Consider the following 16517-nt stretch of genomic DNA (forward strand, 5'->3'; position numbering starts at 1 on the left):
GTCGTTAAGCAAAGCCAGAACACATGTCGCTGTTTATTTGTTTATTATCCCTGGAGATCCGTATAAACCGCTAATTTAACCGGTGTTTGTCTGTCTGTTATCTAGCCTGGTTATGAGCGATAACGTGTGCAGGTAGAGTGCTCCTCGACGCGACCCCAGCTCGTGAACGCAAGCAGTGTGGCACCAGGCAGTGTCGTGAGTGATACTGAGACATCCTGACGTGCCGACCGAGCTGCGAACATGTCTTAATGAATCACCGGCATGAGCTGACGTGACGTGACGTGAAGTTCATGTCTGCTGCAGAGTAAGAGACGCGAGTGTGTGCGTGTTTGGGTGTTACTCGCACGTGACTTCTTGCTCGGATTCCACGTGTCTCGGCGGATGGAACGTGACGGGACCCGATGACCAAGACAGGCACGTGAACCCCCGTGACCTTGTCGTGACCCTAGAACGCGTTAACGGGGAAGAACGATTCGAATCTAAACAGAGAAGAAGGTCACGCCGAGAGACAAGGACGATAAAAAGATAGACGCACAAAGAGAAAATCAGGCATAAAAGTCAAGAATAATGCAAAACAGAACCAAACGCCTTGACGTGGTGTGAGTCCCCTTGGAGGAAGCCTCGTCATCCCCCCTACCCCCCCTTCGGCCTCCTAAAACACATCGGAGCGAAGGATTGAAGGATTCCTCGCCGCCATGACCACGAGCTGCGCCTATTCGAGGACTATGTTCCTGCAGCGACTCCAGTTCTGGGGTAAGGCTGGGCTGAGTGGCCCGCGGGTGGGGCTTGGCTTGGGATCGGGCCCGCGGGGGTGAGTGTGGTCGCTTGGGGTTTCTCTTTCTGGTTTCTGTTTCTAATTATTGTCATTATTTGGATTATTATGATCATTATTGTTATTATTATTATTATTATTATTATTCTCGTCTCTCTTTCTCTTTCTTTCTTTCTTTCTTTCTTTCTTTCTTTCTTTCTTTCTTTCTTTCTTTCTTTCTTTCTTTCTTTCTTTCTCTCTCTCTCTCTCTCTCTCTCTCTCTCTCTCTCTCTCTCTCTCTCTCTCTCTCTCTCTCTCTCTCTCTCTCTCTCTCTCTCTCTCTCTCTCTCTTTCTCTGCCTCTCTTTCTCTGCCTCTCTCTCTCTGCCTCTCTCTCTCTCTCTCTCTGCCTCTCTCTCTCTCTCTCTCTCTCTCTGCCTCTCTCTCTCTCTGCCTCTCTCTCTCTCTCTCTGCCTCTCTCTCTCTCTCTCTGCCTCTCTCTCTCTCTGCCTCTCTCTCTCTCTCTGCCTCTCTCTCTCTCTAGTCCTCTCTCTCTCTCAAGTCCTCTCTCTCTCTCTAGTCCTCTCTCTCTCTCCCTGCCTCTCTCTCTCTCTCTCTGTCCCTCTTCCTCTCTCTGCCCCCCTCTTTTTCTGCCCCTCCCTCTCTTCCTCCCTCCCTTTCTTTCTCTCTTTCTCTCCCTCGTTCTATCTATCGTTCTATCTACCGTTCTCTTTCTCTTCCACTCACTCGGTATATATGTACACGCGTAAGTATATGCATAGTTTTACATTTATACATATGCATGTATGCAGGTGTGCTAGTGTGTGTATGTGTGCGAGGGAGACAGGGAGAGGGGGTAAGAGAGGAGAGAGAGAAAGAGAGAGAGAGAGAGAGAGAGAGAGAGGAGAAGAAGAAGGAAGAGAGAAGAGAGAAAGAAAGAGAAGGTAGAGGAGAAGAGAAAGAGGAAGGAAGAGAAAGAGAGAGGAAGAGGAGGAGAGAGAGAGAGAGAAGGAAAGAGGAAGGAAGGAAGAGAGAGAGAGAGAGAAGGAGGGAAAGAAGAAAGAGAGAAGAGAGAAGAGGAAGAGAGAGAGAGAGAGAAGAAGAGAGAGAAGAAGAAGAGAAGGAGAGAGAGAGAGAGAGAGAAAGAGAGAGAGAGAGAGAGAGAGAGAGAGAGGAGAGAGAGAGAGAGAGAAAGAGAGGAGAAAGAAAGAGAGAGAGAGAGAGGAGCGAGGTCAGGAAGAGTGGAGAAAGAGAGACAGAGAGGAGGAGAGAGAGAGAGAGAGGGAGAAAGAGAGGAAGAGGAGGAGAGCGAGAGAAAGAGAAAGGGAGAAAGAAAGAGAGAAGAGAGAGAGAGAGAAAGAGAGAGAGAAAGAGAGAAAGAGAGAGAAAGAGAGAGAGAAAGAGAGAGAGAAAGAGAGAGAGAAAGAAAGAGAGAGGAGAGAAAGAGAGAGAGGAGAGAGAGAGAGAGAGAGAGAGAGGAGAGAAAGAGAGAGAGGAGAGAGAGAGAGAGACAGAGAGAGAGAGAGAAAGAAGAAAACGGAGAGAGTGTGAGATGAGGAGGCGGAGAGAAATATTTTTTCTTTCGGCGCACATATTGATATTGGAATATGATTTATAATGTCTGGAATAGAGTGCAGTAGTGATTTATGGTCCTCGTTCTTTGCAATAAAGTCTGGCGGTGTCAGGAATTTCCGCATCCTCCCCCCCCCTTCTTTTTATTTTGCAAAGAATGAAAACTATATCACAGCAATTGCAAAATGAATAACGGTCGAGATGCGCGCAGTTTAAGGCTTAATTGCGGGGTATTTAGGATGGTGCGTCGCGGCTCCTTCTCGGCATGATGCAATTTTCGTTTTCGGATTCAAAGCCTTCGAAAGTGCGCTCGTATTTTACACTTTGGGGAGTCTGGCCGTAGACAGTATATCTCTTTTACTGCTCAGTTATGCTTGTAAACAGAGCGAACGTATAAAAAAGGCGCTGGGTACTTTTGCGTCTTCTTTTTTTTTCGTATCTCACTTTTTGTGGTGTGTTTTCTTTCTCTTTGCTCCTCTCTCCTTCCTTTACTCTCTCTCTCTCTGTCGCGCTCTATCTCTGTCTGTCTGTCTCTCTCTCTCTCTCTCTCTCTCTCTCTCTCTCTCTCTCTCTCTCTCTATATATATATATATATATATATATATATATATCTCATTCTCTCTCTCTCTCTCTCCCTCTCTCTCTCTCTCTCTCTCTCTCTCTCTATCAGTATTTCTATATCTATCTCCCTTATCTCTATCTCTCTCTCTCTCTCTCTCTCTCTCTCTCTATGTCTCAATGTATGTGGATATGTGTAGTCTCCTTCTCCAACCCTCTATCTTCCCTTCTCTCCCTCCTTCCCTCTCTTTTTCCTTCTCACCTCTCCCTCCTTCCTTCCCACTCTCCATCTCTTCTTCCCAAACCCTCTTGCTTCCTCCCACATCCTCCCTCTTCCACAATAGCCTTACATATATGCATTCGAACACACTAAACATTCATTACTCCTTGAATTTATATTTTCGCCCATATTAGCATTTTTCTCTGGTTTTCGTGTATAGAAGGGAGAAGGAGGGAAAGAGCGAAGAGGGAAGAGAGAGAAGGGAGAAGGAGGGAAGGAGCAAAGAACGAAGAGATGTAAGGGCGAAGGAGGGAAGGAGCAAATAACGAAGAAAGAGAAGGGAGAAGGGAAAGACTAAAGAAGGGAGAGGAAAGGGAAAAGGAGGGAAGGAGCAAAGAACGAAGAGAGAGAAGGGAGAAGGAGAGAAAGAGGAAAGGGAAAAGGAGGGAAGGAGCAAAGAAAGAAGAAAGAGAAAGGAGAAGGAGGGAAGGCGCAAAGAACGAATAGATATAACGGAGAAGGAGGGAAGGAGTAAATAACGAAGAAAGAGAAGGGAGAAGGGAAAGACCAAAGAAGGGAGGGGAAAGGGAAAAGGAGGGAAGGGACAAAGAACGAAGAAAGAGAAAGGAGAAGGGAAAGACCAAAGAAGGGAGGGGAAAGGGAAAAGGAGGGAAGGGGCAAAGAAAGAAGAAAGAGAAGGGAGAAGGGAAAGACCAAAGAAGGGAGGGGAAAGGGAAAAGGAGGGAAGGGACGAAGACAGAAGAAAGAGAAGGGAGAAGGAGAGAAAGAGGAAAGGGAAAAGGAGGAAATGAGCAAAGAACGAAGAGAGAGAAGGGAGACGGAGGGAAGGAGTAAAGAACCAAGAGCGAAGGGGAGGGAGGGAATACGAGCATACAATTTGGTTGCATTGTTTGTTTATTTATTGACTTGAGTTGGTGTTTGTGCATATTAGGACGTGGAAGCCCGAGAGAGTCGGCATTGATGAGGGTCGCATGAGCCGCGCCGAGTGCTGTTCTCTTGTATGTTTTTTATGTTATTATCATGAGTTTTATGGTTGATGTTGTTGTTATTGTTATTATTATTATATTATTGATATTATTATTTATATTATTATTATTATTTTTATCATCATTATCATCATTTTTCATTATTTTTTTTATCATAATGTATCACATCATTTCACGTTGTGTTATATCTCCCTTCGTCTCCTTTTTCCGTCCATCCATCGGCCATTACGTCACATATACTTTTCTTCGTCTCTCTACCCTCCCCCCCCCCCCCATCCTCCGTCGTTCCCCATGCCCCACAAGGTCTCGCTAACTGATCTGTGGCACGAGAACCATAGCATGATTAATTGTTCGGTCTACTCGTAATGTTTTGTTTGTCTTATTCATGGGCTTTATCTTCATTTTTCTCTCTTCCTCTTCATATGTTCCGTATTCCCTTGGCATTGTTGTATAACTGTGATTATGGGTTACTGAAATCACGAAAGAGGAACGTTTATTCACAAGAATAAAATCCGTAACTGCGTGTATTGATGCGGAAGCGAAGTCGTCTCGAGTGAATACGAAGGGAGTAAAAAAAAACTCGCCTGGACCCCAAAAATAACGCTGCGAATTCGATGGCGCTCGGCAAGGGATTCGAACGCGCGATTTTTTTTCTTTCTTTTTGTTTTTGCTTTGTCAAATCTTCGACTGATTTCTCTGCATTTTCTTGTCTGTTAGAAGTTTAGGTTAATGTGGAATATTTTTGTACATTTACAAACTAGTTGCTTCCAGAGGCTTCACTGGGGAGGAAAATGAAGCGAAAAAATAAATAGAATAAAAAGAAACAACGAGGAGGAAGTCAGCGTGCGAGAATTCGAACGCAGATTGAGGCCACGGCAGCACAGACAAAAATTGACAACATTCGATAAAGAGACTCTATTCACCGTGTTATTGTCGCGATACTTGGTAAACCTTTACAACAGCTCCGCAGCCCGGGGAAGTGGCAAGGATTGCACTCGAGAGAGTGTGGCAGAGAGAGAGAGAGAGAGAGAGAGAGAGAGAGAGAGAGAGAGAGAGAGAGAGAGAGAGAGAGAGAGAGAGAGAGAGAGAGAGAGAGAGAGAGAGAGAGAGAGAGAGAGAGCAGAGAGAGAGAGAGAGGGGGGGGGGCGGAGGGAGGGACAGAGAGGACGGAGAAAGAGAGAGAGAGCAAAAGAAGAGAGGGAGCGAGAGAGAGAGAGAGAGGGGTGTAGCGGGAGAGGAAGAGGGAAAGAGGGAAAAGGAGCTAGCTTGATAGATAGGGAGATAGAAAGAAGGAAATAGAAAAAAAAAGAAGACTGTGTGCAAACAAACAAACAGCGAAGGGAGGGAGAAAGAGGCGAAAGAGAAAAAAGAGAGGGGAGGAGATGGGAAGCGGACATGTAACACACTAGTATAAGATAATATTGAATGTCCGGGTGAATACAAGGGTCCACTGAGGATGTTGCATACACAGCCGTAGTGTGTGTTCCTTTCTGGCTTTTTATGTCTGGCGGTGAGGGAAAGAGAGCGAGAAGCAGACAGACGTAAGCGGGTGTACGCGCGCGCACAAGCGACAGCACAGAGAGAGGGGGGGAAAGAGAGGGAGAGGGAGGGATAAAGGGAGGGTGAGGGAGAGGGAGGGGGAAACGAAAGGTGAGGGAGAGGAAGGGGTAAAAGGAGGGAAAGGTAAAGGGAGGGTGAGGAAGAAGGAGAGGTAAAGGGAGGGTGAGGAAGAAGGAGAGGTAAAGGGAGGGGGAAACGAAAGGTGAGGGAGAGGAAGGGGTAAAGGGAGGATGAGGGAGAGGAAGGGGTAAAGGGAGGGGAAGGGAGAGGGAGGAGGGAACGAAAGGTGAGGAAGAGGAAGGGGTAAAGGGAGGGAGGGAGCGAGAGGGAGAAGTAAAGGAAAGGAGAGAAAGAAAGAGAGCACGCGTACATGTTGAAAACAAACAGCTAGAGGTGCAGCGGAGATACAAGTCTATATACCTGACATTTAAAGAGCATATACTCCATGTCCAGAATTATCAGTATCTATTCAAGGCAATATCGTGTCTTTAATTCCCTTCATATTAAGAGAAGAAAAAAACAGTTCCTCAGCTTTCCCTTACAGCCGAAGTACGGTGGAGAAAAGTCACCGTAGATAACAGTAAACAACGTATAATTTTGACTGTAAAGGTGAGGCTGGAATGTCGCCTTTCGCTCCGCCGCCAGGGCTTTTAAAAAAAGGATGTGACGAGTTTTGTCTGTGACGTGGGAAGGTCTGACGTAATTTTGGCGATTGGGCGTAATAATTGGATGTTTAGAAGGAGGAGGAGGAGGAGGAAGAGGAGATGAAGAAGAAAAAGGAGGAGGAGTAGGAGGAGGAATACGAGAATGAAAAGGAGAATGATAGAGAGAGAAGAGAGAATGAGAGAGTGAGAGAGAATGAAGAGAGAGAGAGAGAATGAAGAGAGAGAGAGAAGAGAAGAGAGAGAATACATCATGACGTCAAGCGTGTCGGGAGGGAATGTGAGTGGGCGCAGCGATAGGTCTTCCGTTAATAGCTTATAATTACGTAAACTAAAAAGAAAAAAAATCTTCATACTTTTAGCTCTCCCTCCCTCCCTCCTTCTTTCCCTCCTCTCCCGTCCTCCTGTCATCTCTGGTTGTTCTCATCTTGTGTCCTCCATCTCTCTGTTTCTCTTTCTCTCTCTCTCTCTCTCTCTCTCTCTCTCTCTCTCTCTCTCTCTCTCTCTCTCTCTCTCTCTCTCTCTCTCTCTCTCTCTCTCTCTCTCTCTCTCTCTCTCTCTCTTCCCTACGCTACCTTACCTTACCATACCATATCTTACCGTACCGTACCCTACCCTGCCCTACTCTACCATACCCCAAACTACTCTCCTCCCGCCCCCTTCATCTCCTTTTCTTTCCAACTTCTCTCATTACTCCTCCTATCTCTTTCTTTATCCCTCTGCCCTTCTCCCTCCCCTCCGCACCTCCCCAACCACGGGGGGTGGGGGGGGCATATTAGACGCGCACGTATCTACGCACGGCAGATGGCAGCGCGCGGGCCCTAGACGGAGACCTTGGGCGTGGGCGAGGTGGGCGTGCGTGTGGGCGGGTCGAGGCCGAAGTCGGGGCTGTGGGCGGGCGGTCGTGGAGGCTCTTCGTGTGCGGTGAAGGTTTTTTTTAAAAAGGAGGTTGACGGATATTGAAGGGGGAGTGGGAGGGAGGGGGGAGGTGGGGAGGGGGAGAGGTGGGGAAAGGATGGAAGGAGGGAGAGGAAGAGACGAAAAGAGGGAGAGAGTGAAAGAGGAAGGGAGGGGGAGAGGGAGAGGTAGGGAAAGGGGGAGGGGGAGGGATGGAAGGAGGGAGAGAAAGAGAGGGAGAAGATGAAAGAGGAAGGGAGGGATGGAAGGAGGGAGAGAAAGAAACGAAGAGAGGGAGAGGGTGAAAGAGGAAGGGAGGGGGAGAGGGCGAGGGAGGGAAGGGGGTAGGGAGGAAGATTAAAAAGAGAAAGAGAGGAAGGGAGGGAGAGTGAGAAAGAGGAAGGGGGGTGAGGGTAAGAGAGAGGGAGAGGGAAGGATAGGGTAAGAAGCTAGAAATAGGAAGAGAAGAAGGGAGGAAGACAGAGAGAGAAAGAGAAAGGAAGAGAGGGAAGGAGAGAGACCAAGAGAGTAAAAGGACGAAGGGAGGGAGAGGGAGTGGGGGGAAGGAGGGGGATGATTGATGTGGACGGAAAAAACAACTCAAAAACATTATTTCATCCTGATTTTAGTGATTGCTGAATGATGTCGCCATGATACTATTAATGGAAATATTAATGAATGTAAATAACATGGTTATCATTGATAATTATAGCGGTCCGATATATATAAATTTATGTGTGTGTTTACGTGTTTGTATACACATTAGAGATAGTATATAATACAAATACATGCAATGATATTCTGTTATATTGTTGAGGTTTATCACTTATAAGTAGTTAATTTACCTGCTCTGTTGTTTTGATTGCTCGACCCAGTTCCTTTTGTTGCTGACACTTCTTTTCGCCGTTCCAGAGGACACCCCCAGACGGAGGCGGCGCCGAACGCCCTTGTCGCCGGTGGGCGGAGGTCTGCCCTCGGTGGCGGCCGCTGAGCCCCTCAAGACCCCCGAGGTGGTGCGACATGTGGTTTCGCGCCTCACGCCCCCGCCCAGCCCTCCCGCCTCCAGCCAGCCCCTCTCCAGTCCTTCCGGCCAGCCCTCTCCGCCCGCGGCCCGCAGGCACCCCTCCCCCCAGCCCCTTCAGGTGCCTCCCCCCAACACCTTCCAGCCCATCCAGCCCGCCCAGCCTGCCCTGGGTAGTCCTCAGGGAACGCAGTCCGCGCCCTCCACCCTCGACTCACGCCACAACCGCCACGCCCACCAACAGGTTCTCTTCGGCGCGAGCGTGACCGGCGACGTCTCGAGCGCGCGCCGGGTGAGTGCTTCCTCGGAGAACGAGGAGGGCCTCAGCACACGGAAGGTTCCGCCCAAACTAGCGCCGCTGAGGAAACCCGATATTCCCGACGTCCTTCGCCCCAAAGACAACACGTCCTTAGCGTCCCCCGGCGTGGTCAGCACCCCGCCCACATCCCGCCCGTCCTCCGTAGTGCTGGACAAGCCGCCCCTCGCCCCCGAGGGACTCCGACCCGCGGCTCTTCGCTCGTCCCTGAGGAAGCCGTCTGACACCGGCACCTGCTTCCTCGCGGCGCGGAGGGAGAAGCGGGACGAGACCACGAACGGCGCCGCGACCGGGCCCAAGAGCGACCTTTTCCGGGAGCAGCAGAAGCCCAAGAAGGGCGACCGCCTCTCCAAGTCCGACATGAACCTCAAGATTGACAGCAACAGTGGGGGGAGAGCGGGTGACATCTCTACTCCCACGGGTACATCAGACGCGGAGGGTGGCGAAGCCTCGTCGCCGCCCCTGGCCTCCCCCTCCCTACCAAACGCGGAGGTGATGAGTTCGAGACTGGAGGCCCTTACGGCACGTGCCAGGGATGCCATGGATCGAGCGGACCGCCTGTCAGAGGACGCAGCCGTCACCCCCGAGAGTGCTGACACGATGGTTCACGAGTGCGAGCAGTACCTGACCACTGTGACATCCTCGGGCAGGAGGGAGTCGCCGGGCACCTCGCGTCGTCGAGACCTGGGCGCCGCAGGCATGGAAGCGGCTAGCGAAAGGGCTCAGCCTTCGCCAGCTGCCGTCACGGGTGTTCTTTCTGACACTGGCCAGAAAAACTGGGTCGGGGGCTCTGAAGGGCGTGGTAAAGAAAGTAAGCGGATGGCTAATGAAAAGGAAGTGAAGAAGAAGGAGACAAAGAGAGAAAGCCAAGCGGCGTCAGGGGTCGAGAGAATCCCCGGCGCCCCCGCTGGACCTTCAGGGCCCCCGGATTATGTTGCCTTCATGGACGAAAGTGTCTCTCCGCCGCCAGAGGAAGTTGTGCTTGGTCTCCAGCACCGTCATCTCGAGGATGAAGAGGATGAGGGATCCGACACTTCTCCCCTCAGAAGCCCCGAGCACCGAGGCAGCGGCAGGTGCAGGCCGCGCCGCTGCTCCCTGGATGGGGATTCCCCGCGCACAAACTCCCCGGACCCGCAGTCCATCCTGAAACGCCGGTCCTCCCGCGAGGATGTGATGCCGGATCGCCCCACCACCCCGGAGCCGCATGGCATCCTCAAGCGTAAGACATCCTCCCGCACCTCTAGTCTGGATGCGCAGGAGGGTGAGCCTCGGCCCATCCTCAAGAAAAAGAGCAGCGCCGAGGAGTTAGAACACTTCGAACCTCGTCCGATCTTGAAGAAAAAATCTTCGACCGACGATGAGCTGGATGACAGACCCAGATCCATCCTGAAGGGTGGTCGCAGCAGAGAGGACCTTGACCGCTCAGAGGGCGTCATCTCGCCCAATCCTATCCTTAAGAGGTCGCCTAGATATGACAGCGAAGGCGAGGGGGAGTTACGTCCAATCCTCAAGCGTCGAGACACCACAGACGGCGTGCGTCTGCGGCTTCATGTGTCCGATGGGGAAGATGTAGAGGGTGACCTGCCTAGTGTCAGGGTCAGAAGTGACTCTGCCCCTGAGTCTGCAATCAGGATGAGGGGGCGCTCTCCCCCCGCGCCCACCGCCACTCCTGCGCACGGCATTTTAAAGAAGCGCGGCGCACACTCACCTGCACGCTTCGACCAAATGGACAGCGAACTGGGCGCAATCTTGAGATCTCGGCGGTCATTAGGCCCCGGTGACGCTGAGGCGGAGTCCCCCAACAGCACCCCTATGCGGCCCGTTAGTCCTTCCCTCGTGGCTCTCACCAAAAGGGAGGACGCCACAGTGGCCCGGTCAGGGGAGCGACCTCTGAGTGTAGCTGAACGCGTGGCGGGCATGGAAGCCGCTCGACAGGAGCCAGTTCGACCTCCTGCGCCGAGATCCCCAACGCCCACTCGCAGTCCAGGGGCACGACCCAAGGTCACATCTGCCTTCCTAAACAACATCAGGACACCGGAGACTGAAAGGTATGATCTGACTAAGGGTAAAACCTGACTAATGTGTCTTGTTTCATTTTCTCTTATTTGCACGTAAATACTGTGATAGCGAATCGACTAGTACCATAACTTCCATTTTATTATATTTGTCATTGCAATTGTTGTTCTTATTATAATTGAGATATTGCAACTAGTATTACTTCTTTCACCAGTTCCATCGTCACTATCACAATTGCTACTGACTCAAACGGCCCTTTCAGAGAGAGTAGGCGAAACGGAGCCTACAGCTTGGTGGCAGAACCAGCATCAACAGGGGAGAGTGCCGAGGCCATCAACGAAGCATTTTTGGACCGTCCAGTGGTAGAGGCCTTCAACAGTGCCATGACCTCCAGCCTTGACTCCACGCCCGACACCCCGTCCTCTGTTTCACAGAGAGCTGCATTCTTTGCACAGGTAAATTGAAAATAAATTAGTTTGCCCTATGCTATGAATCATACAAGGATGGCTATCTCCTTTTTACTTCGCTTTGATCATATATATATCAAAACAAAAAGTCTTCATGGCAGGAAGTACAAAAGAATTGAATTAGCTAGTACATATTCTATTTACACAAGGTTACTGATACTCTTCTTAGTAAGTACTTAAAATTTGTGTTGAGCAATCTCACTAAACTCATTTCTACTAGACATATTAAAACTCTTAATTCTCTTTCTGGATTTTGTTTTTAAAGCAGTGGTAATGATAGGTTGTGAAATGTCAGATAGCTTTGAAGTAATGGTAGGTGTGCATCAGGATTTGGTATTCCATCCATTGCTTTTTGTTGTAGTCTTAGAATTAGAAGTGACAGCAACTGTAGGAATTGTATGCTGATGATTTTTTCTGATGAAATAATTGAGGAGAGAACGAAAGAGATGGAAATGTAGTGATAGGAAGCAAAGAGCTGAGGTTGAATGTTAGCAAGACAAATATTATGACAAGAGTGAAAAGGACTAGACTTCAAACTGGGTGCACACAGTGCAGTAATTGGATTCACAAAAGTGTTCAGGAATTGAAGCTTGTGGAGAAAAACAGACTTTTTATCACTAATGTAGTAGAAATCTGGTATCAGCAAGTGAGGGTGAAAATCTAAGAATGATGAAGGTAGGAAATTGTAAACATGCAGGGAACACAGTTCTTTTGTTATTTAGGAGACAGAGTAGATGAAACAGGAGGCCCATAAGTAGTAGTAATTGGTAGAAGAAAAACAACATAGAGCAAACTTAGATATAAGTGGTATATGCTGTGCTGAATTAGAAGTGTAACTGTGGGCTAGGGAGACTGTATTTAGTCAGTAATGGTATATGGCACAGAGGAATGACCAATGAAGCAGGGTGATAGAAGAATGTTAGAATCAGTTAAGATGAGAATATTGAAGTTGATGGCATGGAGTAAGGAAAGGAGTAAGGTTGAAATAGTATGGTTATGTGAAAAGAAAGGGATGGAAAAGGACAGGAGAGGCAGATGAAAGGGTAAAACCAAGACAGGTATAGGATGAGGATGTTGTAGAGACCATGTGGGCCAGACATTGATACATTTGCTTGTTTGAAGTACAGCTCTTGTGTATTCTTTCTTACAGTTGGAGCGTGAGCAGAAGAAACCTGGAGACACGAGCTCAGGATCTACTCGTTCCACACGCTTTGGAAGTAGAAGAGAACGAGGAACAAGGTCAGTGAACTTATTAATATAAATTATTATTTCTAAATGCCAAATCAACTTCATATTGTTTATTTTCACAGTTTATTCTGATTATGACTGGAAAATGTCTCAGATTGTTTTTCTTTTATACTCCAAATGTAAGTTTGACAATAATGTTTTGATTATGACATTTAGCTAGAGACAGTTCATACACTATAGATAACTTGACCATTGTCATTTGTCCTTTCATAGTTTTTTTTCTTTCTAAAAACTTTATAGAATATAGTGAAAGTAATATGAATTTCATGTCATTTCCTAGATGTGACAAGATAGCAAACTTCTTTGAAACGTAAGAGACTAATATATTTTTACAATAAAAGTAGGTGCTTCATGTATAGTAGTTGTCTAACGCTCTTATTTTCTTTGTTACTTCTTCCTCCGCAAAACTGATGTATTTCTTATACAAAAGTTGTTACTTCTTCCTCCGCAAAACTGATGTATTTCTTATACAAAAGTTGTTGATTATAAAATATCTTTTTAAAGGAGTTGATTACACAGCTTATATTAGTGTTTTCACTCTCAAGCTACACATGTAGTATGTATTGCATAATTTGTACACACTTTGTGATCTCTTTGCAATATGTAGTAACATCAACAATAATGTGCCAACCTCTTATCACTAGTTGTGTGTTTGTGAAGTGAACTGTATTTATCATTGTGTAATTTTTCACTAACTTTAGAATAGTTTGCTTCATCAATCACATGCGTCAAATGTGGAAAAATTATGGTTACTTTTGTAATTATTTTTGAAAATAAATTAATGTGATGCTTTAAGAAACAAATAATAATGTATGGTCAATCACTGAATATCCAAAATCTGAACAACTTCGTTAATTACAACCCATTCTCCCACCAGGCACGCAACTCAACCTGTGACAGAGGATGAGGTGAGTCAGGCAGCAAGAATGGCTGATGCTTCTGACTCTGCATCAGCCTCTCACGACTCGGACTGCACACCAGCACGAAGAGAATCACGTGAGTTACCAGAGAGACCTTTCCTTGAGTTGGAATGTTATAGTGGGCAACCCTGATTTGACTGATTTTGCAACTCCCATGACAATAACTTTCTAGAGGTACCCACAAGGTGCAGCTATTTCATGCCAACTCGCATTTTGATCTGAAACACTCATTCTGTGATCCTACAAGATCAGTCAGCTTGAGTTTCTTTTTTATTGCATGTGCATGTTGTTTTAGGCTTCAGGCCTGCTACTAGCCCTGTGCTATGACATGGCCCTTTAACCTAAAGTCATACTGTCACGTGATACTGGCGGAATGAAGCTGCTACTGCCACCTGCTGCTGCAGTTTCCATATGGCACACCATCACACGTTATCCTGTCTTTCAGTTACTTTGCATCATAAAAGTACCACAGGTTTTTTATATGAAGTTTAATTAATATTGGTTCTTTGCTCTTTAATTGTGCTCATGATTAATTTTAATTTAGGCTTTATTTAAATATGTTATCTTTATAATAAATGACCGTAGTAATAAAAGTGAAAGACATGACTTTTAACACAAAACAACAAAGAATTAGGATGAAAATGTACCCATAACAAAACAGATATTGAAAGGAATTTCATATTTCACATAGATTTTACTAATCCATAATAACATGTTCAGGAGAATGGCTTTACCAAAACTGTGGTAATCCTTACAGCATATATAGCATTGGAATTATTTCCTCTAAAAAAAATTCTGTGCCCACAATTGGAAAGCCTGACTCTGCTTATCCTATAACCTTGAGGTATAACTTACGAAAATAAAAAAGGAAAAAGTTCTGTTACTTCCCCATTCAATCTCCTTCTGCCTGACCTGACCTAATATGCTCCAATAACTAGTGCCATGGATGGGTGGCACCACAGGAGGCTCTAGTAGCAGTCAGGATGAAAAACACAAGACCTGGGACAGTAACAGTGTGGGGGCACGTGTGGCCCTTTGGACCCGCATGTTGGAGGAAGAGCGCAGACCAGCAGCTCTCCCCACCGACAGTGTTCAGGGTTCACGTCGGCGTTCCCGATCCACTCGCTTCAGAACACAGCCAGTTACCATGGAGGAGGTGGCCCATGCACACGCCCTTAACAACCACCAGGCTGTGACCCCCCCAACTGCAGGAACCCCCACTGAGGAGCAGGACCTAGGTACTAACAAGCTCTCCAACCTCATAGTGAAATCCTAATCGTCACTGAAACCTACGTGCCCAACATATTTTTGAAACCGCTCTTGAGAAATTCATATATGCAAATATATATGTGTGTGTATCAGACGAGTATGTTTTTGTTTTTTTGCATTTGTTTATTTATTTGATTTATGATTGCCAATTTGCTTATACAAAGATTTTGCTTCCTTGTCTGATAACAACACAAAAGCTGTTTCAGAATAGAGGCATAAATAGCATGATCTGTAGGCTGTTGAATGCTGTGCTTGTTAGCTACCCCACCATGTTTGATCATCACATGTGTGTGATATTCATAAAGACTGCAAAACATGGAAGGCATCTTTTTCTGCTGTGCATATTTTTGGGACTGCATGATTTTATAGAAATAGCCTTACATGTTCTGCCACTGTCAAGAAACAAAAGGTTATATTGTCTGTCAAGTAATGAGTTTTGCAAGAACATGATCTGTTAAATTTAATATCATGTTCCCTTGTAATGTCTGTGAAGTCTCTTTCCTTCAGTTTGTTGTCTCTGTCTTTAAAAACTGTCTTAGTGTCATCCACTGAAACCTACCTTCACCATGTTAAAAGAATCAGAATACTCAGATGACCAAGAATGCGTAGCTGAATAAGACATATTAGCATAATATGCCAGGAAAGAGGGAATATAACTATTTGACTTTTTTTTAAGAAACTGCTCTTCCATTGAAAGGCACTGACCTAAAGAAAACAAAATGTGAATTCATAAAACTGTTAGATAGAATTATGTAGATAATATTTATAGATATATTCAAAAGAAAAGGCATTTTTGGCTTAATTATTTATACTGTATGTAGATTATGCTACGTCTATAATTCATGTATATGTGTATTACACTTGTGCCTGAATACATGGTTCATCCTGTTTAGGAAATCCAGTGTTTATGATGTACATTATTTTCTCTTCAAATTCTGTCATACTGAATTTAGTAGCTCTAAGGTGCCTACTTTACATACATGACCAATCCCTTTGTCTAGACCTGAATATTCTGAATGATTTTTGTTATGCACTAAGCTGAAGACATAAATATGGTCATTACATTTTTTTATCTTTTCTTTTTTTAAGAAACAGATTTGTCCTTCATAATACCCTTTTCCAAAGTAATTTCCAAATATATTCCTCATATACTGTAAAATGTTGCTTTGTCAGGAAGGAATTCTCTGTAATGGCCTACTCTATGTAACCAGCTTTGTAAAATGTAGACCAGATCACACTCCTTCTGTAAGTGAACTTCCTAGTTATTCCAGCACATAATACAAGATGCATTATTTTCATTTCTAACTAATGCTTGATTTTGATGACAGCGAGTGGATTCCGAGCAGCTCGTGAAGCTGTGTTACGGAACGCTGGGGAGGTCCTCCAGGGCTTGACTCCTGGCTCCTCACCCAGAAGACGAGCAGGCAGTAGGAAGACCTCCTTCAATGAACCTGAGGAGGACAACTCTTCCGATGGAGTCAGAGGTAAGTACAGTCTTTTGTTCTGTGTAGTAATATCAACAACATCCACTTTAGAGTGTATTTGATGAATGGAAAAACACTCTACCGTGTTGATACTATGGTAGAAAAACCCACAATGCACAAACTAGATTTATTGAAGAAAGTGAGACAACAGCTTCGGAATCGTCCTCGATTCCATCTTCGGGTCTGGTTTGTGCATTATGGGATTTTCTGCCAGTGTATTTGATCTACTGCATTGGTAAATATCTATCTGGAATTTTGCCAGAGGTATTATTATGTCAAAGAGAAACTTCCTGCTCACTAACATATTATAGTCAGTGTACCTCATTAGGCAAAATTTATATTGATAGAAGGTAGCAGTGTTTTCAATATTTGTATATTACATATGAACATACATTTTAGCACATAAATATATATATATGGTAATAGGTTCTAGACACCTTTAACCTAGCTAAGCAGATTTCATTTCATTTATTGTAACCTCCTTACCTCCTAGTATTATTACAATTTAGTATTTAGTATTATTAGAAATAATTTGGTAAAGTCTTTTTAC

At 45.9% G+C, this 16517-nt stretch overlaps 1 protein-coding gene across 5 annotated transcripts in view; it reads left to right on the top strand.

The window, feature by feature from the left end:
• LOC113817908 (nucleolar protein dao-5) overlaps positions 1-16044 on the top strand; it is a 46803-nt gene extending 30759 nt beyond the window's left edge. The window contains exons 2-9 of one of the 5 annotated variants that reach the window (XM_070137668.1): positions 106-753; positions 8139-10611; positions 10842-11034; positions 12197-12285; positions 12575-12604; positions 13172-13290; positions 14153-14452; positions 15812-16044. In XM_070137668.1, the coding sequence (XP_069993769.1) occupies positions 696-753; positions 8139-10611; positions 10842-11034; positions 12197-12285; positions 12575-12604; positions 13172-13290; positions 14153-14452; positions 15812-16029 (3480 nt within the window). In that variant the 5' untranslated portion in view covers positions 106-695 and the 3' untranslated portion in view covers positions 16030-16044. Of the gene's footprint in view, positions 1-105; positions 754-8138; positions 10612-10841; positions 11035-12196; positions 12286-12574; positions 12605-13171; positions 13291-14152; positions 14453-15811 lie in introns of those variants that run through there. The other 4 variants (XM_070137669.1, XM_070137671.1, XM_070137670.1 and 1 more) reach the window with 4 other exon arrangements.
• The last annotated feature ends 473 nt before the right edge of the window (positions 16045-16517 follow it).

The sequence above is a fragment of the Penaeus vannamei genome, chromosome 23 (genome assembly GCF_042767895.1).
Source record: "Penaeus vannamei isolate JL-2024 chromosome 23, ASM4276789v1, whole genome shotgun sequence".
Taxonomy (NCBI): Eukaryota; Metazoa; Arthropoda; class Malacostraca; order Decapoda; family Penaeidae; genus Penaeus; species Penaeus vannamei.